Below are 26001 nucleotides of genomic sequence, written 5' to 3'. Positions count from 1 at the left end.
GTGTCTCCCAGGCCTGCCTTGGTCGTGAACAAATAACAGATTTACCACGCCATTCGTCAGATTTATTCCCCCTTGGTATCCTCCACTCAGTCCACGACTACTCTTTAAAACTTCTTTGCTCGATCATTTTACACCTCCTCCTTTGCACCCAATTTCAGGACTCTCTAAACTTGCACATCAAAGGCTGACAGAGACGTGGAGATGAAGAGACTTTACCAGGTTAAACAAACGGAGGGAAAATAAGCAACAGAATGGATGCGTGCATGGATGCATTAAAGGCCAAAGTGGTCAGTAAGTGGATAAACTGCTGTAATGATGGATGAGGAAGGTGGGCAGAGTCCGATTTGTATTCATGGAGGTAGAGGCGGCGTGCCTCCAGAGGGACACACGCTTCAACCCTCATTAATCAGCACGGGTCAGGGGTTGCCATGTTAGCGATCACAGGCTGTGAAAAGGGCAGTTTGGATGGCACAGCTGGCGTGCAGCGTGACAAGGCCAAACAGTGAGTCATGTAGCGAGCCAGACGTGGTCCCCGCGGTGGACCGGGTGTGACAAGTGGCCCTTGGTTTGCCCATTAAAAAGGACGACGGGGGCTACAGCTGGTCAATGGCCTGCTAGCATAAGGCTGCAAGACAACACGGACTATAAATACCGCGCTGATGCTCTCGATCCGAGCGGCACACACCGACTCTTTTTTTAATTGTTGAAGTGAATGGCGACACGTTCTCACTCCCCATCCTGTCAGCTTTTTAAATGAACCTTCAGTTAGTTCAACGTTTCCCTTCGATGTCTGGTTCAAGTGCGATTAAACATCTGTTTCAAAGGTCGCCCTTCAGCGTCTGTTTCTAGAAGAGAATTTGTTAACGTGCCATCTTTTTGAAGGTAGCCAACCTCGGCTTTGAGGTTCATTTTAGCACGACGATGCCGTCCAGCTCGAGCTGTGCAGATATGGAAATATATGGACGAGGCTCCTTGCAAATACACGATGCAAATGTGACAGAGTCGATGTGCCGGCAAAGCTGTCACGGCAGTTTTTTAAAGATGACTCACCGATTGTGCAGTTCACAAAAAAGCATGAAACACTTCAATTTTTTTTGGCATATTTTGTGTATTTTAATTTTTTTTTCTGTTAACAATGGAGCCATATTGTAGGTGGAGATAACCTGGCTCTGCAGGACGTGACGGCAGGTACACGTGGAGTTCAGACTGTGTGTTTTGGGGATTCCTCCCTGAACCTGATGAACGAGCAGCAGAACCGGAGCCATTAATCCAGACGTTAGGGAGCCGTTCCAGGGAGGAGAGAAGGACGAGTGGAAATCAATCACGCCGCCTCCTTACACTCCCCATCCTCCTTTACGTCGCTCTCCCGCTCCTTTGTTGTTGTGCTTTTGTTGCCTTATTCTTCCTCCATCTTCACACTTTTACAACGTCAATGAGAGCTGTTCCTTTGTGGGCTTTTACTGTTTATCTCTCAGTGTTCTCCCTCACTCCTTAAGCCCCCGTCTTCCCTCCTTTCTGTGTTTTCTTTTTCTCCAACATCTCTAACCTCACTCACTCTCTCTCTCACTTCCAGGGGCGATTCGAGAGTCTGCTGGGGCCCGAGGCCAAACTTAATTGGGGGCCCGTCCATTCCTGCGTATATATGTCAGCCACACTCTTTCTGTCTTTTCCTCCCAGAGTGAGGATCCCTTGGTTCAGGTGGAATAATGTGTAAAGTGAAGAGGGCGTAAATGAACCTCTGCAGCTCTCCATGTTGTGAACCATTAACGCCACCACATGAAAAAACCCAGGACCTGGACGCTCACCTTCCCTTTCTCCACGGCCACTCAAGCTTCTTTTCTTTTTTTCTCCCTGTATTTGTGTTTCTGTCTTCGTCACGTTTGTGTTCACAAAGAGCTGAAAGGTGAAAACATGCAGAAGAAGAAGGAGCGGAGACACGGAGAGCTTCCCTGTGGGAGAAACACGGCACGGACGACTTTCTGTTCACGCTCCGGGCGAGTGTGTGTTTGTAAGGAGGGAGGGGAAATCACATATTACCAAAGCTGCACTGGCCAAAGGCTAGAAATACAATTAATACCACAGATCCTACACACACACACACACACACACACACACACACACACACACACTCCCCTGAGGCTGGTGCAGCTGCAGAATTCGCTGTGTGACTGTTGATATGTTGCGGAGGTTGCACTTTTAATGCATCTACACACCGAAGAAATAACAGCCTAACCTCCACCTAAACACACACACACACACACACACACACTCACACACACTCACACACATATACACACACACACACTCACAGGGGGGCAATATCTCCTGTGACGATGACCCTCCAAGGCAAACAAGTGAGATCAGACGAAAACCTTAACGGAGGCTTCTGCCCTCCTCAGATCGAACACAAGTGTGTGTGTGTGTGTGTGTGTGTGTGTGTGTGTGTGTGTGTGTGTGTGTGTGTGTAGGACTTTAATGCAAACTGAAGTATCTATAATCCCCTTCATCTACAACAGCACTTAAAGGAACACACACACACACACACGGAGCGACACACACTCACTTAAGGACATCCAGAGATTTGCCTCATTAACAGAAATTAAAAGTGAAGAATGTGACGTTTCATCACAGAAGCACTTGGAGAGAAGCATTATCAAATTATCAGCCTCTTAATCAGGAGCGCTTTAAGAACGCCATTAGACTGGCTCATTGCTCCCACACACACACACACACACACACACACACACACACACACACACACACACACACACACACACACACACACACACAGCAGGCACAGAAGTGACAAACGTCGTGTTCACATAAGATTCACCTCTCCATCATACAAACAGAGGAAGTATCAAGAAGCACACAAAACACATACTTTACTCTAAATCATCTGCACACACACACACACACACACACACACACACACACACATGTGCAAAGTGGCGCAGACGAGGCTGCACCCTGTCGCTTCGTGACTTGGATAAATTGGATTAAATGGAGAAGCAGCAGATGCCTTTTAGTGGATTTTAATTAGGTCTCTCCGCGTGAAACCAACGACTGAGAGTTAAAGCATAACTCACAGCGTCTGACTTGAAGATTGAAATCATTGAACTTGGAAGCGTGAGTGAATCTCACGTCTCTGTCTGAACAAACTTTCCAGAAGGGGGAGAAAAAGACAAACACGCCCAGAAAATCCCTCTGACCAGTCGGGAGCAGACGATCGGCCCTCGGGCACATCGCACGGCAAAATGACGCAGCATGAAAACCAGTGAGCCTCAGCTTGCATGAACACAGTTTAAGGAATAGGATGCCTTTGGTAACTGCTCCATTGTCCCTTCAAAATAAAAGTCAGTCTTCTCCTAAAGTGAAGCTGCTCTTTGTCCCTTCAAAATAAAACTCAGTCTTCTCCTAAAGTGAAGCTGCTCTTTGTCCCTTCAAAATAAAACTCAGTCTCCTCCTAAAGTGAAGCTGCTCTTTGTCCCTTCAAAATAAAACTCAGTCTTCTCCTAAAGTGAAGCTGCTCCTTTGTCTTTTCAAAATAAAACTCAGTCTTCTCCTAAAGTGAAGCTGCTCTTTGTCCCTTCAAAATAAAACTCAGTCTTCTCCTAAAGTGAAGCTGCTCCTTTGTCCCTTCAAAATAAAACTCAGTCTTCTCCTAAAGTGAAGCTGCTCTTTGTCCCTTCTGGGCCTCCGTACATGTGTGACTGTGTCTGCAGAGACTCTGTCCTCTGACTGGATTTGACTCTTCTGATTTGTTCTGCTTGACTCGGGACGTTTCAGGCGTGTTTCCTCCAGCCAATGAGAGCGCAGCAGGGGAGTTTAGGAGTGGACACAGTGGAAATGTGCGCTCTGCGTTCTGAACTAGCACAAGGAAAGAAACCCCACGTGGAGCAGGACAGGTTTTAAAACGATTACAGCACATCGCTTACGGTTACAGACGCAGTCCTCCAGCTGCAGATATGGATGTGTATCGTGATTTCATTAGGACTGAGAAGAAGAAGAAGAAGAAGAAGAAGAAGAAGAAGAACGCTCGGAGCCAAAACCAGCAGAGTGATGTAATTCAACACGGAGCAGAAAGGAAATCTATTTCAAATCCTGCTTTATTAATACCGTCGCTGCCTACAGGCGGGGAGGGGACAATTGAGTTGCAGCAATTTGCAGAATGAAAGAGAGGTGCAGAGGACGAAAAAAAAGACAGAGCGAGAGAGAGAGAGAGAGAGAGAGAGAGAGAGAGAGAGAGAGAGGAGCGCAGAGGTCAAACTATGTTGATAAAAGAAAGTGCAAAGGAATAAAAAGACAGGAAGAAAGGGACGGAGACAAATGCAGAGAAACAGAGAGCTGCCGGGGACGAGAGAGGGAGAGAGAGAGAGAGAGAGAGAGAGAGAGAGAGATTTAGAGCAACGATATAATGAGCCCATTGATGGCGAGGCTCGGGGTTAAGCACCTGAAGGCAGCTGGTAATTGGCTGAGAAAGACAGAGTGACAGATCGAGGGATGCAACAGGGGAGGAGAGAGAGAGAGAGAGAGAGAGAGAGAGAGAGAGAGAGACGGACGTATTCATCTTTGGATAAAAAATGTCATCATGTCCGGGGGAAGCGGAGGACAGGATGGGAGAAGCTGCAGGGCGCCGAATGAAAGCTTCAATACAAAAATGTCACTCAGCCAATTATGAGCAGAAGCATGAGATGAAATTAGAAAAGAAAATGCCTTTTAGTCCCAAAAACTCCTCCAGAGGTTTTCATCATTCTGCGTGACGAGGCCTCCTGTGGGGCTCCTGGTACGGATTATCTTTGAGGACAGATCTCTTTACTCCTTTGATAATTTAAGAAACGTCCCTCAAAGAGAGTCCCTTTTTTTTTTTGAGGTTTGAAAGAGGAGGAGATGGATTCATAAATCCCACCACGCTGATGAGGAGGAGGAGGAGGAGGAGGAGTGTGGGGAAATGTGTTAACCTTCACAGAGAACCAACTTCTTCAAGTGTCCCCTGATGATCTTTTGTTCAGCTTTATCTTTTTACTCTCTCATGGATGAATCCCCTTATTAATTAATTTAAAGGTCCAATATGTAAGTAGATCTACTTGTGACTTCTCTACATGCAGCAGCCAGTATGTCCTCCTTCTAACTTTAGATTCTGCTCCTGAATGCTCTGGATCTGATTGGACCAGAGAAGGTAGGCGGGGCTTTGAAGGCCGTTTTGGACGCCCCTGGGTTTGCCAGATATGAGAGCAGTTATCAGGTGAACAGGTGTTGCAGCGATGGAAGCGGGCAGTGGAACTGCTTCAGATAGAAGTGATTGTACCCGAGCTAAAAAGCCTCTGCATGTTTCTAATAAGCTCCAGCAGCAGAAAGCTGCTCAAACTAGGATCAATGTTGGAGATGCTTTTGAGACATGGAAAGCTCTGATCCTTAAAAATGGCCGACGAGCTGAAGTTTGCAGAGCTAAAGAGTCTTCACAGTAGTTTAAGGTTCAGGATATAAAAGGAGAAATAAGAGGACGGCAGTGAGTTGTTTTTTTTTTTGTTTTTTTTTAATGACTTATTTTCGTCTCTGCAGATCGAAGAGACGAGAGGACACGACTTGTTTGTCTTTATTCTCAGATGTTTCTTTCCAAATGTCACAACACAAGCGCCCCCATCGAGCGAGCATCTTAACACACACACACACCTACTGAGTCTTTGTGAGTGGGCCCGTGTGTGTGTGTGTGTGTGTGTGTGTGTGAGGGTGACGTCTGAATCCATGGCTCTGCAGGGTCATTAGTGTCCCCGTGCTTGTATGTGTGTGTGTGTGTGTGTGTGTGTGTTTCGGGCTGTGTGTTAAAGTGCGAAGTGTCACTGACTTTTTGTCTTCTCCAGCGGCTTAATGGGGGACTATTGAGCGGCGTCCCACCACATGGCTTCCCTCCGCGGGGAGCGCTGACAGCAGAATGAGATTTATTGAATCCTGCTTCAATTCAAGAAGAAAAAAGAAAAAAACAGGCAAGAAAGAGTTTGTGGAGACAAAGAAACAGAGCGCGTGATCCCATAATCAGCTTTAAAAGCATGCAAATGTCAACACTAAACTCCAAACAGACTGCTTCCTTTGTTTTTAAAAGTGTTGATCTTTAAAGTCGTGTAGCAACAACCAAACTAAGCCCCGCCTCCTGGGAAAATCCACTCTTTACTTTAGGAGAAGTCTGCATTTTATTTTGAAAGAGACAGCTGCTGACTGCAGTAGTCCGTTGTCTCTATCGCTCTGCAGGTCGCCTGCTAACGGAGAGTCATGTCTGCTTTGGCCTTTCAGTGGAAAAACAAACAACAACAACAACAAACATGGAGACTACAGCGGCACGCTTAACGGAATCTCTCGAACCCGTGTCGAAATCTGGAGATGAATGAACCCTCCAAAACAGCCAATCAGAGAGAGTCTTCTCAGAGACAGAGCCGGACACACGAGGGGGAGCGACTATCAAAACTGATCAGTTACCTGACGATGTATCGGATAAAATCTCTTTTTTATGAATCGCTGTCAGCCAGGTTCAAAGTGACACGCCTGTCACTGCATCACACGAGTGAGCCACACGCCAAGCGTCCACACGTCCTGCAGATAAACTCTCCACCTGTCCGTCTTTGAGGCCGTTTTAAAAACCCTCAATGCTAAACCCGCGGACGGCGTTCTCCGTGCGCTCCTGATGAATACGCCGTGTTTATATTATGGAGCTCCTTCATGAGGCGGCGGGCGAGCTTTCATAAAGGCTCCACAAAGCTCTCATCAGAGAGGCTTTCATCCCGGCACAAATGTCGGGCCCCCATCCATCGCCACGGCGCAGAGACACAAAAAGAAAGAAAAGGACAATTTATCATGCATGAATCTCAAATAAGAGAGAGAGAGAGAGAGAGAGAGAGAGAGAGACAGAGAAAAGTCCTCTGATTGAGTTTTTGTCCTGGCGTAGAAAGAAAGTGAGCTGGCAGGTTTCTGAAATGACACACTCTTTTTCTTTTCGCTTCATTTCTAAATGTGCTTTACTGGCAGGGAATAAAAAGGCACTTATTGCCAAAGCAAACACAATAGGACGCAGCGCAGATAGCAGAGGTGGCAATGAGGCAGTAATAATGTCAATCTCTCCGCCTGTCTCTCGCATTATCCTTCATATCAGCCTCTCTTTTCTCTCCATCTCTCCCTGCCTCATTTCCAGCCGCACACTTTCCTCATCCTCTTTTTTTTCCCTCCAGTCCTCTTCTTCTTCTTCTTTCTCTAATAATCTTCTTCTTCTTCGTCTTCTTCTTCTTCTTCTTCTTCTTCCTCTTTGTGCCGATCTACATGCTCCTCTTCCTCCTCCCCCTCCTCCCCTCCAGCTCTCATCAGTGGTTACAAACTGGACAAAGAACAGAGAGGTCACTGAAGTCTGCTGGCTACTCCTAATGAGCTCAACACACACACACACACACACACACACACACACACACACACACACACACACACACACACACACACACACACACACACACACACACACACACACACACACACACACACACACACACACACACACACACACACACACACACACACACACACACACACACACACACACACACACACACACACAGAAGGATGTGTAGTGAACACTTGTGCACACACAAACACTCAATGTGTCCTCTATTGGCTCTTGTTACCTGCTGTGGCGGATGAGTCCTGTTCACCTCAACCCAGTGTGTGTCTGCATGTGTGTGTGTGTGTGTGTGTGTGTGTGTGTGTGTCTGCATGTGTGTGTCTGCATGTGTGTGTGTGCATGTGTGTGTGTTTTTGTGTCCGGCTACCTGCTCACAGTAATTAGACTGACAGGCAGAACCAGTCGAGCGTGGAGCATACTGCTAATGTTGGCCAGATTACCTGAGCAGAGCGTGTGTGTGTGTGTGTGTGTGTGTGTGTGTGTGTGTGTGTGTGTGTGTGTGTGTGTGTGTGTGTGTGTGTGTGTGTGTGTGTGTGGCACCAAACTAATGTTGCATTGATCACCTGCCTGCTTGGCTCCGTGTGCGTCCGAGCGTGTCCAAGTGTGTGTGTGTGTGTGTGTGTGTGTGTGTGTGTGTGTGTGTGTGTGTGTGTGTGTGGCATCATTAACTCCCTGACACAAACACAGACTCTCCACTTTATTATCCGAGTTTCTTCTTCTCTTCATGTTTTCTGAGCTTTGATCACATCGGCCTTTAATCATCTTCAGGTGCAGCATCACCCGGCCGACGTGACTCGTAACCGAGACTGCAAAGTTTATCTGCGTCGTCTTAGAGGTCTCATCGGAGTCAAAAGCATTTTTACTCTACGGTGTCTCCAGTTTTAAAATCAAGACCGGTCCAGATCCATCACCCTGGTTTGGGTCGCCCGCTGCACACACACCATGAGGATGTGGTCTTGTCTCGGTCTCAGAGCGCTCTGGTCACTCTAACCTTCACAAACACACGAGCAATCCTCTCCAGCACGCTCCGTCACTCGTTTGGTACTTTTCACCATTTGGAAGAAAAGAAAACGTGACTTTCGTCTTCTGATCGGGAGGTCGGACAAACACTTGTCCACCGACCACCATCACATACTGACAACCGTGTGAAGCCCTGCATGCAGCAGATGTTTTTTTTACACCATGTCATGGTCGTGTTAACGGTTTAAGGATGAGTATTTGTCTTTATACGAATGAAGGGAACGTTTAGAAATCACATGAAACATTTCATACGGCTCATTATCCCTCGCTCTCGTTCCTTTTGTGGCATTTCTTCCCTTTCTTTATCGCATTCTTTCTTCCAACTTATAACTCTCTCTCTCTCAGTTCCTTTCAGTCTTTTCTTTCTCTCTCTTTCTATCCAACCAATCACAGCTAAGCCTGCACACACACACGTACACACACACACACACACACACAAGGGTTTATCTTGAAATTGAATTCATTACTCAGTGTGTGCATGTGGAATGACAGAAGAGCGGAAAGAAAAACTGAAGGAGAGGGAGGGATATAATCATCACACACACCACACACACACACACACACACACACACACACACACACACACACACTCGCCATCCAAGAAGCAGCTAAACCGACAGTAATCAACACGCAGCGACTGCCGGCCCACAAACACAAACACTGGCCGTCTGCGTGCAGATATCTCTGAAGTTATTACGGCGCCTTGTGATGGGATGTGGAAGTTGAGAAAGCAATCAGCCTTCTGCCTCTGAATCAATCACACACACACACTCAAACACACACTAAATCACAGAAATATGCAGGCTCTCCTTGGAGCTCTGAGTGTGTGTGTGTGTGTGTGTGTGTGTTCCTCGGGTTGTTGTTGGTTTACAAGGATCAGTGAAGAATATGTTGTTGAGACTTCTCGGTGCCTGAAAACTGCTACAGACTAATGACGGCGGTCACCGAGGATCAAACGGCGTCAAATCCTTCTCGCCACCTCCACCTCTTTATGTGTGTGTGTGTGTGTGTGTGTGTGTTGCACATTTATTAGCCCAGAGATTGAAGCGGTGGGTGTCTGAGTGGGGAGAGAGCAGAAGCGGAGGAATCATTCGTTTCCATTATTTTTGATTTTGTTTCTTGAAGTTTATTGAAATAAACTGAAAACATTTTAACAAATTCTGTTCAACTGTTGGACAATGATTCATATCATATATCATGTTGGGAAGAGCAGACAAAAGAAGAAGAGAGAGAGGAGGGGAGTGTTTGACCTCTGACCTTTCAGATTGTATCAACCATTGTTGTCTGAATATCCTTATCAAACAAACTAAAATGTCTAAAAGCCGACAAAAAAGCTCCCAGCTCCAAAACCAATAAAATGATGTGCAGAGTAATTCAGACGTCTTTAATACTGTTCAAAAAAGAGAGAAATTCACTGGGTTCGAACTGGGAAAGGTCTCCGAGTCTTCCTGTACATGTGAAAGAGCTGAAAGAAAGAATCACTCCCATGATTCCCCGCCAGCATGAACCTCCTCTGGTTTTGATTGAAAGTGGCGGACTTCACAAACTGTGTGTTGAACCAGGCGTGAATTAAAAAGGATCAAACTAATCTTCTTCAGTTTGTGTGAGTGTAGTTTTATACAGAGCGATTTCTCCAGGCGTGATTAACTTTTGTAAGTCGTCAGGTTTTTAAAGAGGACATATTCTCCCTCTTTGCAAACAGCGCCCCCTGTGGTCTAAATGAATCATCTGTGTTTCTGAGCGTTGGTCCAAATATAACATGAATCAAGCAGCAGAGGAGGTTTGTGACCCTGTAGAAACCAGCTCTCTCTGAACGCTCTGTTATGGTGTGTGTGTCTCTTTAAATGCAATAAGCCCCGCCCCCTGAGTTTTCCCCGTACACATCACTCCTTCACAAGCCAGAATAAAAATGGCGGACCTGCTGAAAAGTTTTTCTCTAGGCTGGAAGTGGAGTCCATGGGTGGAGATATCATTGGAGGGTTTTTTATTATTTATTTTTTACGAGAATCCCACTGTGACATCACAAGGGGAGCACATTAGAAACGGAGCATTTCTCTCTGTGTTGTCAGACTCCTGCAGAGCACAAACAAAAAACTGGATGGGTTTATTTCCCATGTTGTGGGTCTGTAGACTCTCAGGTTACCAACATAAATGTTCTGAAACACTGAAGTGGATTTTCATCGTGTGTCCCCGTTAATGATGCGCTCGTTCTGGTTTTCATCATGAACAGGTTTTCACCGACAGCTTGATAAAACGCTAAACAACTTTATCCTGTTGTTGTTTTTCTGTCTCAGCCTCCTCTTCCTCTCCTGTCATCTGTCTAAACACCTCTTCTCTTCACACCCTCTTTGTTGCCCCCTCATTCTGCCCCCCCCCCCCTCCCCAACACACACACACACACACACACACACACACCATCGAGTGGGCTCATTACACTCCAATCAACAACGCTGCAAGCTCACAATCACCACAGCAACTCGTTACACCTTGACCTGCCGCTGCACAAACAAACGCCAGAGCCTCGGCTGCTCTCATTACTGTAAGCATCATTATTTGATTGTGTTTCTTTCTGTTTCTCCCCCTCGTGTTTCCCGGCCTCTCCACCAGTTATTTGTGGCGTCGCGGAGTTAACGAGAGCGACGTGTCGATGTCAAGACGGCTGCAATCAGCGCGCTTTGAGGAAAAGTCACATCTCTGGAAAACAAGTAGGTTTGGTGGTGCGTGATTGACCGTTATTGCTGCAATTTGACTCTCTCACTTCCACTAAAAATACTCTCCTTTTACATCGCAAATATTTCTCGGTGTTGTTGGCGTTGTTGTTGAGAGAAACGAGACGTCCAAGGAGCTTTCACTTTGAATTAAAATACATCGTCTCTTAATGTCTGCAGCTGTGTGATCTGGAGGAGATTTAATGTACGTTTGTTTACATGCACAGGTCCTAATAACATCTGACAAGTTACAGCAAGTCTGATGTTTGTGCAAAGAATGAACTCATTCAGCTGCTCACAATTCAATTAAGTCAGACAAGACGAAAAACAAAAGAAAAACAGGATGTGATGGGGCTTTCATATTAGCAGAACACTCTGTTTTAGTCCGACTCATCAGATTTTTTTCTGCAGCAAGTCCAAAGGAACTGATTGAAAAACGTCTTAACTAACTAAGCGACTAAATAATAAACGTTTAAAACAGGACCAGAAAAAAAAGCCTATTTCTAGATATATGAGCCATTTAAACACACCTTCACCGATCCCTTCTTTGAACACATGAAAAGCTCCGGGTCGTCCGGCCTGACTGATCACACATGATGTAAAGTGTCAAGGATGCTTCGCTTTGCTTTTTGATCACACAGTGAGGCCTCTCCTGTGTCAGAGGATCTTTGATTTCTCCTGGAGTGGTACCTCCCGTCTGCCGCAACACATCTCTGCATTCTCTCCCTCCGTCATTACAGCCAATCATTTATCCTTTCACCTCCTCTTCAACCACTCGCTCCTCCCGAACGTGATCCGTCTGTTCCCTCTTCTTCTGTCTCACAATCACAACATTTGTCTTCTTCCTCCCTTCTTCTTCTTCTTCTTCCCTGACATTGACCTCTCCCTCGACCGTCCCCTTCAGCTCTCTCCCAAACCCCCCCCTCCCCTTCTCTCCGCCCTCCCTTCCTGGTCCCCCGACCCTGTGATAACATGTAAAGAAACAAGCCAGTTGCCGTGGAAACAATGCAAATCTGCCCCAAAAGGCCAATTACCAAAGAGCGCCAATTAAAGTCAGACCTGTTCTGTTTAATAGGTTTCATCTTGTCTGCCTTTGGATACTGCACACACACACACACACACACACTCACACACACACACACACACACACACACACAGTCCCTCTTTACCAACTAAAGCCAGTAAATGGGCTTCTTGCTGTGTGTTAGTTATATGTCTGGTCGTGTAATTGCATTTTAAATGTGCGCTTGTAACTGATATTGCGTGTGCTTTCTTGCACGTTTCATGTGTTTGTGTGCCTGTACTGTGTGTGTGTGTGTGTGTGTGTGTGTGTGTGTGTGTGTGTGTGTGTGTGTGTGTGTGTGTGTGTGTGTGTGTGTGTGTGTGTGTGTGTGTGTGTGTTTGTGTTTGCTATTAACACACCAGCTGCTGCGGACTGAAGCAGACTGATCCCCCCCCCCCCATGATTGGCTCTGTTCGCTGCAAAACAACAAGTACGGCTCCAGAATCGTCCTGCAGAGAGAGGGGTGGACGGGGCGAGAGAGCACTACTTACAAGGAGAGAGAGAGAGAGAGAGAGAGAGAGAGAGAGAGAGAGAGAGAGACAGAGTTCATCCATCCTTTGTTGTAACTGTGCAGGTCAATTAAAGACACAAACACTGATTCTTGTGGTCGCCTCTCTGACACCGTGCGACACAGAATCATGAGCAATCCTGTGTCGTTGTGTGTGTGTGTGTGTGTGTGTGTGTTTGTGTGTGTGTGTGTGTGTGTGTGTGTGTGTGTGTGTGAGGGACAGTGGTACCTACCTAGCGGCTGTATACCGCCTCCTATTCGAGTTTAATGAAGGAGAAATTGGATCCTGATGGCTTCGCGACTAAAGGACAGCACTGCAGAATTGTGTGTGTGTGTGTGTGTGTGTGTGTGTGTGTGTGTGTGTGTGTGTGTGTAGGTGTGTGTGTGTGTGTTCGCGTTTGCATGGTGTTTGTGTGTGACTCTGTGCAGGATACTTATTTGCTGGCAGAATGGGAAACATTTTCTTCTAATAAAAAGCCTCTATTTCTTTTGTGCTCGCCTGGCTTCCTCCTAACACTCGCCTTTATTGACCAGAAATGTGTGTGTGTGTGAGTGTGTGTGTGTGTGTGTGTGTGTGTGTGTGTGTGTGTTTTCGTGGTCCTCTGATGTAGTATTCTCAAATTATGAAAAAACTCTACAAACTCAGTTGTAGATTCTTGTTGGAGGCGTATTTTGAACATGAACAGGATGAACTGTATTGATCCCTCGATGAAAGTAAAACAAACGATCCGCTAAGATGTCCAAATAAGCCGTTAAAAGAATCTTTTATTGTTGAGCCGACATGAAACAACTTTGAGTATTCTACATCGTATGATCAAATACTGAGAGCTGGAGCTGAGGCGGGTTTTAAGCCTCCTGACGAACCGTTACACGGCGCCCACCTGTCAATCAGCTCAGCTACACGCCTTATTGTGAATAACTCTGATCCTTCATCCAATCAAAACTGCTGAGTCATCAAAACATTCCCCCCGTACAGTGTGTGTGGATGGAGACATGAGCTAATCACACCTATTTGGGTTTTTGACTGGCCCAAAGGATTATGGGTAAGTTTTTCCAAGTGCAATAGTATGCCCATATATGGAGTTGTCCTCCGTGTACTGTGAGTTTGTTATTGTTTTTTTTTTTTCAAATGAAATAGTATTACCGTTCTCCATCTGCTGACATCCATCAACACACACACACACACACACACACACACTCACACTCACACTCAAACACACACACACACACACACACACACACACACACTCACACTCACACACACACACACACACACACACTCTCTCTCTCTCTCACACTCCTGGTGTTACTCATCCTGTCTGCTCACAACTCTCCCAAGTGTTGATTACAACCGCTACACTGCTGGGAGGGGAAAAAAGTGTGTGTGCATGTTAGTGTAATGTGAGCGTGTGTTAAATGTCAAACACACACACACACACACACACACACACACACACACACACACACACACACATTATTTAATTCATAATGACTTGAATATGGAGGTTTCAACACTTGTCTTACATGTTGATCTGTGAAAGTAAAGTTTGTTCTTGAACGTGCGCTCGCCGCGTCATGTGACTCCTGTGGCGTGTACTTCAGGTCTGACGCTGTTTTTTTTAAACAGTTCTCACTTCATCTCTCAGACAGACAAACATCACACCCTCCGCTGCCTCCTGCTCCACCGCCACACACACCCCGTTACACACCCTCAGAATAGAGGCCTGTTACCAGGAAGATTCAAACTCTGCTCTGGGACTCTGTATCCGGGAAGATTTCTCTGGATGGACGTGAACTGAGCTGTTAATTAACACAAGATCATTTTAGCACCTCGGAGAGGAGACGGCGTTTGTTTCACCTCCTGCAAAAATGACCAACGACACTGTTGCTTTGAACACCAATCATCATTTTGAGGCAGAATGGATTCATGGATTATTAAATTGAACACATTAATAGATAACAGAGCGAGTTGGTTGTTTTGTAATTTACTTTGCAATTTGTTGCAGTTTTAAATCAGTTTTTTAGAGTCTAAATCTATAATACTTTTTTGTTACCCAAATAAGAAGGAAAGTTGCACCTTGTAATATTTGGAGGACTTACACTTGCTAGCTAACTGTTTAGCTTTGAAGAGCAGCAGGTCATTGTTTAAACTCTCAGACCGTGAAGCGAGGAAAAAGGTTTCGGCCGTAACCAGAAAGGATTTGGAAAAATAAGAGGTGGTCTTGACCGGTCTGGATTTAAAGTCCGCCCAGTCTGAGACCTTCAAAAAGTGTTCTCAAGACCGAGAGCACTTCAGAGTACAAGAAGACGTCTCAGCCTGTCCCACACTGTCCAGCAGTCTTATTGATCTAATGTGTGTGTGTCGGCCTTGAGACACACACACACACACACACACACACACACGCACACACGCGGTATAAAAGTATTAACACGCGCGCTGAGAAGAAGAAACATGAACTCTCAAAGGTTTTGTGTTATAAGAGGGACGCGGCCTCGTCTCTCGTATCGACCGCACGGATTCATCATCTCCAGACGCTGCTTTCACACGCCTCCTTAAAATATCGGCTTCCTGTCTGATGGAGTCGTTTAACGAGGACGCAGCTCGGACTGCGTGCACGCCGAGCCCTCACACTCACACAGGGATTGATTTAGTGTTTCTTATTGAGCATGTTGATCAAGGCTACACGTGTGACCCAAGCAGCGTCTCTTAATGGTGACGGAAACACTCAGTTTTCTGTCGTCTCCTACAAACAAAACTTCTGGTGGCTTGTGTGAAGAAAGTTGAAGGCAGCCACTGGCTGGCGTTCTTCATTTCTTGCCCAGTATGAAATGAGACGTGATGGAGGAGACAGATGGAGACGGATTGTCAGGAGAGTCTGAATCCAACAGTGGAAGTCGCTTTATGATAAAAGTCTTAACTTGTGAATAAAACACAGCTGTGTTTTTTTCTTTGTCATGATTGATTTCTTTGTCCCCCCCCTCCCCCCTCCCCCCCTCCCCCTCCCCTCCTCCTCCAGACATTATTTGCTCATGTGTTGTCTCTTAACAAAGACACGACGGCCCAGGCGTGCACAGGAACGGGTCACTTCCTGTCGTCTGCAGAACTAAACGCAGCCTGATTGGTTTTTAAGAGGACTTTAAACTTTCTCTTCCTGAATCAAACCACGGACGACATTTTAACTCCTGCTTCACAGAGCGTTAAAAAGCACGACAGAGTACCCACTTAGATATTTAAAAAAAACACGTCACTAAGTTTTGCTGAAATCACAGAGAGCGTAAATATTAAAACAACGCCTGCGTGATGTCACCCGTCTGTTCCTGCAGGGGGCGCTGGAGTCCAATCCAACAATGAAGAAGAGCGAACAGGAACACGGGCCGCGACGTGAAGCGTCACGTCGTGATGATGATGCAGCGAGACAAAGTGTGCGTCCTCTGATTCAGATTCTTTTTCTGCCTCATCATCCTCCTGTCGGAGCGTGAGGACGTTTTCTCTTTCATTCACCATCTCGAAAACGCCACCGTATCCTCATGACACAAGCTTTCTGTTACGCGTCTCCTTGAAACAAAATGGAATTTGACCCTGAAGCTGGCGTGCTTCAGTTGGTGAAGGTGAATAGGTATAGGACGCTCTGCGGGACGTCGTCAGTCTCAACACGCTCCAAAAAAAAAACCTCTTTAGGACTTTAAAATAGCTGGAAATAAAAGGAAAGGTTGGAGGAGTGAGGACACGCGCTCAGAGGTAAAAACACTCAGAGATTCTTGAGGAAGACGGGAGGTTTTACAAACAGCGTCGATACTTAAAGGACTTTCTTCAGAAGAGGGTTTTTTTGGTTTTTTTTGTAGTTTCATTCAGTTCCGTTTTTAAAGGACAAATCAGCTACTCATTCAAGTTCTTTGGCGTGTATGATGCTGCAGGGTCACCTGGTGCTCACGTGGTTTCGGAGAAAAGTGGGTGCAGATGAGAGGAAATGAAAGGTTCCTGCTTCCAGCTCACAATGCTCCGGCTCTGCAGGCACCAAACACACAACTCTAATTGGGCCTCTTTTTAAACCTGCAGATCTCTCCACTTTGTACCATCATGCTAATGGGTTCAAATTGCTCTTAGCATGTTGGAGACAGAGCATGGGGGAGCTCCTTCAAAGCCGGAGCAGCATGAGGATGTTTGTGTTCAAGAAGGTGAGAATGGACTGGATGAAAGTGCAAACCTTTAAAAGTTAGTGTGCTAAGGGCCAGATGTACTAAATGTTTGTGTATTAAAACGTGTGCAAAAAATGTGCTATCTGATGTACTAACAGCGTAAGTAACTGCGCAATGAAAAGACCATGCTCATCAGGATGTTCTAAAAAGAAGGTAAAAAGATCGAACTAATTGATTCCTTCAGACGTGGATTTAACATAAAATAAAAGCTGACGGCCCGGTCGAGCTCCTCAAGATATTTACAGCCAAAAAGGCAGTCAACAAACCAACTGGTGATGCTTACACTGTCTACTTCCTGTCTCTATCCACTCTCTGCTTTTTAATTGGTCTTCAGAGAGGACAGTAGCTGAAGTTGGGTGCAGGTGGGCAGAGATTTAACAGCTCCTGTACCATCTGTTAACATCTGCTCCTGACTAAAGGCTGCACACTCATCAACAGGCAGCTGCAAACAGCAGCTCAGACATGTGAAAGCTAACGCTAACGCTAACATTCCCAGACTGTTATTAAGCTGCACAAAGTGAGCTCTGGATGCTCGGATTGTGTTAGTGTTTAAAGCAGGAACGTTCCTCTCTCTCTCTCTCTCTCCTCTCTCTCGCTCTCTCTCTCTCTCGCTCTCTCTCTCTCTCATCTCTCTCTCTCCTCTCTCTCTCGCTCTCTCTCTCTCTCTATCTCTCTTAAACTGCATCTAAACTGCTTCACTCTGCAGAAAGCTGAAGCAGTCGTGTCAGCCAAATCAGTCTATACCCCGTGAATTAAAAATCTAATCTTTATGAAGCAGCACATTAGCCAACACTCATATTACCATCCGTCACTTGAAGATCTACTTTATAAGAAACAGCCGAGACGGGTGGAGGGGGGAGGGGGGGGGGGGGGGGCTGCAGATGCAGTGTGTATATATATATATATCCCTCAGGTGAATAAGTCTTTATAGAGTGCTGCAGATTAGCCAACATTCACATTAGCATCTGCCTGCTATAAAGAGGAGAGGAAATGTGAGAGGGGGGGGAAAAGATAGAGAGGGCAGATTTATGCACAGCGGGTGAATTAAAAGTCCATCTTTACAGGGTAACATATTAGCCAACACTTACATTATCATCGCTCACATAAAAATAATTCATACAGAAGGAGGAGAAGGAGCGGCGCGAGGAGGAGAGATTGTTGCACTTTGAAGACGACGAGTAAAAGTTAAAAGGCGATATTTATGGAGACAAGGATCTAAGCCAATATTCAGAGTGTGTGTGTGTGTGTGTGTGTGTGTGTTTGAGATGAATCGAGTTTAAGGTAGAAGGGGATGAAAAAAAAGGGGAGGAGAAGTGGAAGATAAAAGAGAGCGGGGAACGAGGGAACGAGACGGAAAGATCAAGGCTGGTAAAATGTCCAGAGAGTGTTTTTGGTGAGCTCGCCGCTGCGGAAGAGAAAAAACGCCGCAAAACTTAAGAGAGAAAGATTATCAGAGACGGATGGAGGAGAGGGAAGAGGCTCGTTTAAAGGAAGCACCAAACCATGGAGGTCAACAGAGGGAGTGAGGGGAACAAGCGGTCCGCTGAGTGTTGTTTATGTGAGGAGGAGAGGAGTTATCTAAATGAAAACAGGGCGATGGATGGTCCAGGAGCCTTGGAGAGTAAAGTAGGAGTGATTCGGAGGCGGGATGGAGGGATGGAGGGAGGTTAGAGGAGGGACGAGTGATGATATCAGTCATTATCAAGGCCGTGTCCTCGCTGCACCTCCAACTACACACGGAGTTCACTCCTCGCTCGCCTCTTTAGCCTGCTCTCACTAATGTGCCACGCTACACCAGGCGCACGGGTACCAATCGATGTCTGATCCCCTGGAGCTGCAGCCGTCCGGGGTTATTGGTGAAAACGGCCTGAATCCCATTTTGGAGCTGCGACCGACGAGCACGGTGACAGTGAGGAAGAGGAGTGATGGAGGAGCTGAGAGGAGGGGCCAGCAGCTGTCTTTAAGTGTTTCTGCGGGGGCGTGCTTGAGCAGAGCTGAAGAAGCTAACGTGAAGAGAAAGGTGAACACAAGAGGAGAGGAGACAAACACACACACACAAACACACACACACACACAAACACACACACACACACACACATACACACACACACACACGTCAGCAAGGTCGGTAGCCAGCAGGCTTTTGAACATCTGTCATACCTGCCTGCTCTCATTCCATCAACACAGCGTCTCCATCCAGAAACACATGTTCCTTACTGCTGCCATTTACACACACACACACACACACACACACACACACACACACACACACACACACACACACACACACACACACACACACACACACACACACACCACACACACACACACACACACACACACACACACACACACACACACACACACACACACACACACACACAGATTGCCCACCACCTCTGGTCTCCTTTTCTTCATTTTGCCTCTAGTTTCCTCCCCCTCTCTCTCTCTCTCTCTCTCTCTCTCTCTCTCTCTCGCAAACACACTCACATCATGTTCCGTAACGTGAGGTTCGAATAAATCCGAGTAAAGTCTACGAAGTTTAAAGATTTACACTGGAACGAGTCATCAGCCAAGGGCGACCTCTGGAAGGGTCAGAGGTCGCACCACGTCCATGCCGCTGAACTTCAGTTTAAACACAAAACTTCTCTGTGCTCGTCTGGAGCGTCTACCTTTATGACATCACAAAGGGCTGTAGCCACTCCCACAGCTCGGTGTTTGTTCTGCCCTAAAGACGGGGATTGGAAGAATGTGATGGTCACGTAAGAAGCCCTCTTGAATAAAGTCCGCCTTCAGTTTGATGGAAGGAAAGGGTTAAACAGAAGGGACGACGGGTGACAGCAGGGTGAAGTAAGGACAGAGAGAGAGAGAGAGAGAGAGAGAGAGAGAGAGAGAGAGAGAGAGAGAGAGAGAGAGAGAGAGAGAGAGAGAGAGAGAGAGTGTTGTGCCGCTAACACTTAATTTTCACCTGCTGATTACAACAGAGGAAGAAATCAAGGGGGAGGATTCAAGCTACCACACACACACACACACACACACATACACACACTCACACACACACACACACACACACACACACACACACACACACACACTCCACAGTGTAAAACTGCTAATCTCAGATGCATCAAAATCCCGTTCCAATTAACAAAAAGTTTGACACAACTTATAACCCTCACACAACCAAGACAAACATGACCATATATGGTCAATAAGTGGGAGGAAACCAGAGAGAAGCCACGCCATGCACGGGGAGAACATGCAGAGAGGCTCCTGACAGACGGGGATTCAAACCAGCAACCTCCTCACTGAGAGGTGACAACTGGACAACCGCAGCCCACTAAAATGATACAAACGATATTTTGTAATTATTTTGTGATGGTGCCATTGATGTCGTTGTTGGACACGCCCTCCTCGCCTCCAGGTTGGTGCTCATTGGTCTAATCAACGCACCTCTGCAGGTGCCTGAGTAGCTGCCGTGCATGTGGATGTATATGAAGAGAAAACAAGAAGGAGGACGCAAAGAAGGCGGAAAGGAAGCAAGACATTATTATAAAATAGGCGAAAGAAAAAAGAGAGAGACGTGTTCAAAAAGGTCAAATAAAAGTAGGAAACAAGAGGCAGAAAAAAAGAGAGACGATACTGACGAGACGAGAATGTGCCAAGGGTAAAAAAAAAAAAAGTAGAAAACTTAAGTCAGAGAGATAAAGAGGAGAATTTAAAGAAAATAAAGGGAGCAGTGAATTAGGTCAGAGAAGACTAACAAAAACATCCTCAGAGAACAAGAGACTCAAGAGGAGGCTGACGGCTCCCTGCGAGGTTAACCAACATCAGACATCTGATTGGCTGTCACTTCATCAAATGAGGAGCACTCATTGCGTCCTCACACCCCCGCTGGGACCCTCATTATCAACCATGATTGCCCCCCTCATAACCCCCACTTTCCCTTCATCGTCTCCTTCTCTGACCCCGGCTCTCCACCTCTCCTTCACCTCCTTCATCTGCGGGGAACCTTCTCAACATCCCCGATTATTCTCATCATCTTTGATTTCTGTTTCTCGTTTCTCAAGAAAGGAGAGGAAGAGGACGTAATTGGAAAAGTTTTCCTGTCTGCGTTCATTTGCTCGTCTGCTTTCTCTTCTCTGGAGAAATCAGACAGCAGGGACCAAATCTGAACCAAAAATCAGGACCAAAACCTGAACGTGTCCACCAAACATTTCTGAAATAATGAGTTTTAAAAAGCAACCACTTTGGACTCTGCAAGTCTGAACATTTCTGAATCAATGTTTGAATCTTTCGTGTTACAACATTTGAGTGAACATCGGCGTTCGGCATCAGCGAGGGAAAGAAAGAAGAACAGCAACAAGAGAAAACACAAAGAGAAAGAGAGAGAGAATGTTCAGAGAGGAAAAGGGGCGTCGCCTACCTGCACATTTGGTTCTGGTGACCAGCGGTGGCCCCGGTGGTCCCGTCCCTCCCTCGCCCGGTCTGGACAGCAGCACCTTGATCTCGTACTCCACGTCTGGGTCCAGGTGCCACAGTTTGTAGGTGGGGGCGTCGACCACATGAGTCTCCGCCCAGTTCCCTGACGTGGTGCGGTACTCCACTTCTTTCAGGATGATGGGCCCGTCCCCGATGATGCTGTTGGCGTTGGGTTTGATCCACAGGTAGGTGGCACCGACGGCGAGGAGCTCGGGTGGAGCGATGGGGGTGGGCGGAGCTGTGGAAAAAAATCAGAGATGGTTACTGATTATTGTTCGTGACATGGTGAGCTGTAGGCTGAAGGTCTCTCTTCCCCTCACGTGGTCGAACACAGAGAAAAACAAAACCAAAATAAATTTCAACTTTTTAAAGGCCAACTTTGTGAAAATAAAACTTTAAGGTCATACAATATGTCAAAACAAACTTCTAACATGTGTCTCTATCTGTCTCCAACCCCCCAATGAGGAGAAAAGTCCATCCTCTCCGTCTTCTGCCTGCTCCACTTTTCAGAAAATGTGTGCTCAAACAGGCCGTTTGGAGATGTTCCCTTCATGACATCACAAAGGGCAGTAGCCCCTCCCCCAGGTGGGTGACACTCCCACAGCTAGGTGTTTGTTCTGCCCTCTGAGTCTGCCTTCTCACCGTAAACAATAGGACATGGAGCCAGAAAGCAGCGAGTACACCCAAGCCCTTCCAGAGAGGGGGCGTGGCCAGACACAGCTCATTTACATATTTAAAGCTACAGACACAGAAACAGCCTGTTCTGAGCAGGGCTGAAATAGAGGGGTTTATAGACATGATCAAATACAGGATCAGAGTGGATTTAACATGAATTTTAAGCCTTCATTGATTTCTACAATAAGAATATCAATGACGAAGAGGAAAGTCATGAGTCTGTTATTTTTCAGGCTGTTTGAAGGCTTGAATTTTACACGCCTTTGTAAATGTTCAGCCCCTTGTAAACACTGCTGCAAAAGGTTTTAACTGCCAGATGATTAAGTGCACACTTTTTCTTGCAGCAGAACGAGTGCAACCTCCGAACCTCGATGATTTAATGAGATGCAGATGTAAAGTGGAAGCAGAAACCATTCTGCAACAGCTGCCACTAAAAGCTAAAAGGAGAGATTTTACTTTACGCAGCCAGTTTCTCCACCTGTGGCGTTAATCCATCACTCTGCTGACATGTTGCTGACAGCGTCTCTACAGCCACTCTTTCACATTATGCTACTTTAAAATAATGGCCTCTGTCAGGGCTAAAAGCACAGAGTGGTTTATTTCTCCTTGATGTTGTTTCAAACTAAATGCAACAGCGTCTTCTCCAAGCGAGATACTCAAAACCCGTTAATATGAAGAGTAAAAAATGAAATGATTCAAAGCCGTTTTTATCTCTATTTGTGCCAATGGTCATGAATCAATAACATACTGGTAAAAGTGCCATCATGATATCACAGACAAAACACATGAGTACACACTAAACAAAAGCTCCAAAGCACCTGGTGTTTGGGTGTCATACGCACAGAAAGTAACAGGATATTTAGTTGTGCTAATGCTGCATTAGCAGGTAAACATCCCCTCAGATGTGTTAATTAACACAAAGAAGTCAAAAAGCTTAATCTCATACAGTCACTCAAAGGTGTGTTTTTTGTCTGCTGATCATCAGATCTCAATTTCTACCCTCATACTTTCCTGTTACGACTGAGAGGACCGAGGACTGTCCCGCCGTTTCCCTCCTCGTTACAGTGACTTCATCAGCCCTTTATGCACCATCTCTATAAGTGGGCATACCTGCAGACTGAGCGCAAGGGAATTACCCATAATTCAAAGCATTGGGACATTTAACGTATGATTGGTCATACTCTGTGAGGAAAGTAAAAAATCTAAAGTCTTAATGCTGCAAAGGTGAGCAACATGACATTGTGCTGTCATGGTTACAGAGAAGTGGCGAAGCGCTGTTCAGCACCATGGACAGCTCCTGGACGAACAAAGGTCCTAGGTTCAGCACCATGGACAGCTCCTAGATTAATGAAAGGTCTAGGTTCAGCACCACGGACAGCTCCTGGATGAACGAATGTCCTGGGTTCAGCACCATGGACAGCTCCTGGATTAATGCAAGGTCTAGTTTCAGCACATGGACAGCTCCTGGATGAACAAAGGTCCTGGGTTCAGCACCATGGACAGCTCCTGAGCTAATGAAGGTCCTAGGTTCAGAACCATGGAGAGCTCCCATGACACACAGATGAAAAATTTAAGAGTAAAGGGGAAAGAAAAGGTTCAACTTTAATGTATCAAATCTCCAAAAATATTCTAGGTTTTTTTCTATTCTGCATCCCAGCAGTGTTGTCCATCAGTCACTGACAATCTTATATTTTCAAATCAAAGGCTCCATGGATGGATGATAGTGTGAGGTGGTGCTCAGGATGGAGTGCATGTATGCCACAGGATGAGCCATTTAAACAGTGTGTTGGAAAAACAAGCCCTCCCTCCTCCAAACAGTGAGCTCTCGAAGCGCTGTGACTGAAAGGTTCATTTGAAGATTACAGTCTCTGCTCGTCACTAAATCTTCATTTCCCCGTCAGTGACAGGAGCGCTGTCAGTCGACGGTGACGTGATACTGCCTGAAAATAATGGCCCCTCTCCTCCACCGTCTGAAAGTTTTTACTTTTTAGCTAGGCCCCATTAGAATATCTATGGTGGCTGCAGCCCTGATGACTGCACGCTCATCTGTCTGTGAGTGTGCGTCTGAGTCAGTGTGTGCACGCCTGACTTAGAGACAATGAACATTTCTCCATGTGAGAAAGAGAGAGAGTGTATGTGTGCATGCTTTTGGATGCATATGTGCAGTTTGTTCCTGATCTGTGTATGCATTAACCGTCACTCTGTTGACGAAGCTTCCTTCCAAAACAGAGGGATTTTACGTGCACACATGGATAAATCATAACTCCAGTGTGTCCTGTGTGAATGTGTGTGTGAGTCCTGAGTGTCTACAGTGAGGGAGAAGCTGGAGTCCTGCTGGCTGTGTTGTTGTCAGAGCTGTGTTTACATGGACGGGACGGCCGGCTCCTCCCCTTGTGTATAAAAGCTGTTTGAGTCATGAAGAAGAAGAAGAACATACTCACTGATTATTAGGATGAAGAGTTTTTAGATCATTCTGTGTCAATTTACGTGAAGCTAACAGCTAATTAAAGCTAACATTAGCATGCTAACACAACAATGGAGGTGGGGTTGGAGATGAGTCTCAGATGGACATACTCAATGAGCCAGTTGAACTTTGAAATGAAGTTATTTTAGACTTATTCTTAGTCAGATTTGATATATTAAAACAAACTCAATCCTTTCACTGTCTCGTTTGAAGTATCGGCAACAATCTGAACGTTTTAAGAGACGATGTCTTTTGTTTGTATGGTTAATTTTTTAGATCAACTTCAACACGATTATATGATATCAAACATCTTCACAGAGAAGAATCAGTGTCACAAACATGTGAAACTCTGCAGCTGCAGCCCTGACTGGAGGTGTTTGGTTGTAAACGGGCTAACACATGCGTTCAGCAGCACGTTAACTGTGTGCGTCGGAGCAGAGACTTTCCTCTTCATTAACATCATTTATATGCAACAATGTGTCTCCGTGTCACTCAGCAGGAAGCGGAGACAGAGATCGCTCCATCACTCCTCCCTCCGTCTGTTTCCTCCCTCCTCCGACTCGTTTACAGCCCAGAGTCACACGGGCCACCCAGCGACACACAACCTGCCGCCAAACATTTCACCAGCAGGGGGCAAACACACACACACACACACACACACACACACACACACACGCTCACACACACAGCCTCACGCTCAGCTTTAGACTTCAAACACATTAACATGCACAGAAAGCTTCGTTGCACATCAAGTCTTGGAAAACATTCACAGATAGAGGAATGTTGTCGACACCATGCACGGTGTTTTTTGAGAGTGTAGGAGGCAGTAAGTTAACCAGAAGTGCACGAGCACACGTGTCAGGGGTTTATTAAAAACCACACCTCAACTCGACGAAGCTCGGCCTGTACCACTTCTATTTTAACAGGGACGTCCACCCTGACATCACCGCTGAGCTGAGAAGCTAAAGGTAACTAACTCAAGCACTAAAGGACTAAAGAGCTGAATATCTGTCTTCTATTCAAATATTTCAACTGGTACATAGTTGATAAAGGAGACAACAATGTGTTATTAATGACCGTGAACACACCTGGATGTCGTCACAGAGCACAGAAGCTAATCGCCGCCCTTTGTCCGGGATGTTTGGACTTTAAGGCGCTGCGTGTTTATTAACGAGTTTGGCAGGAAGTTAGATAAGAGTATAAAGAGCGGAGACGTCTCACGCCGGAGTAAAGAGAAAAACTAAGAAAAACTAGCAGGGCTCGTGAAGTTTAAAACGAGACACAGAAGAAGTGCAAGACTGGAACTGAGCTCCAATAAAGACCAGTGTGTGTGTGTGTGTGTGTGTGTGTGTGTGTGTGTGTGTGTGTGTGTAGCCACCATGGCCCCATAAAGGCTTTATGTCGTGTATCCCGGGGCCTTGTTGTCGCAGGATGCATCGCGCTCTC

The 26001-nt window shown here is 46.1% G+C and overlaps 1 protein-coding gene across 1 annotated transcript in view; it reads right to left on the bottom strand.

Moving 5' to 3' along the window:
• Positions 1-26001, bottom strand: part of ptprt (protein tyrosine phosphatase receptor type T) — a 203878-nt gene that overhangs the window by 112374 nt on the left and 65503 nt on the right. Inside the window, 1 exon segment of the mRNA XM_079342479.1 lies at positions 21361-21654. Within this exon segment, the coding sequence (XP_079198605.1) occupies positions 21361-21654 (294 nt within the window).

The sequence above is a fragment of the Symphodus melops genome (assembly GCF_947650265.1).
Source record: "Symphodus melops genome assembly, chromosome: 4".
In the NCBI taxonomy this organism is placed as follows: Eukaryota; Metazoa; Chordata; class Actinopteri; order Labriformes; family Labridae; genus Symphodus; species Symphodus melops.
The sequence above is the reverse complement of the archived record's forward strand: the minus strand, read 5'-3'. Positions and strand labels throughout refer to the sequence as shown.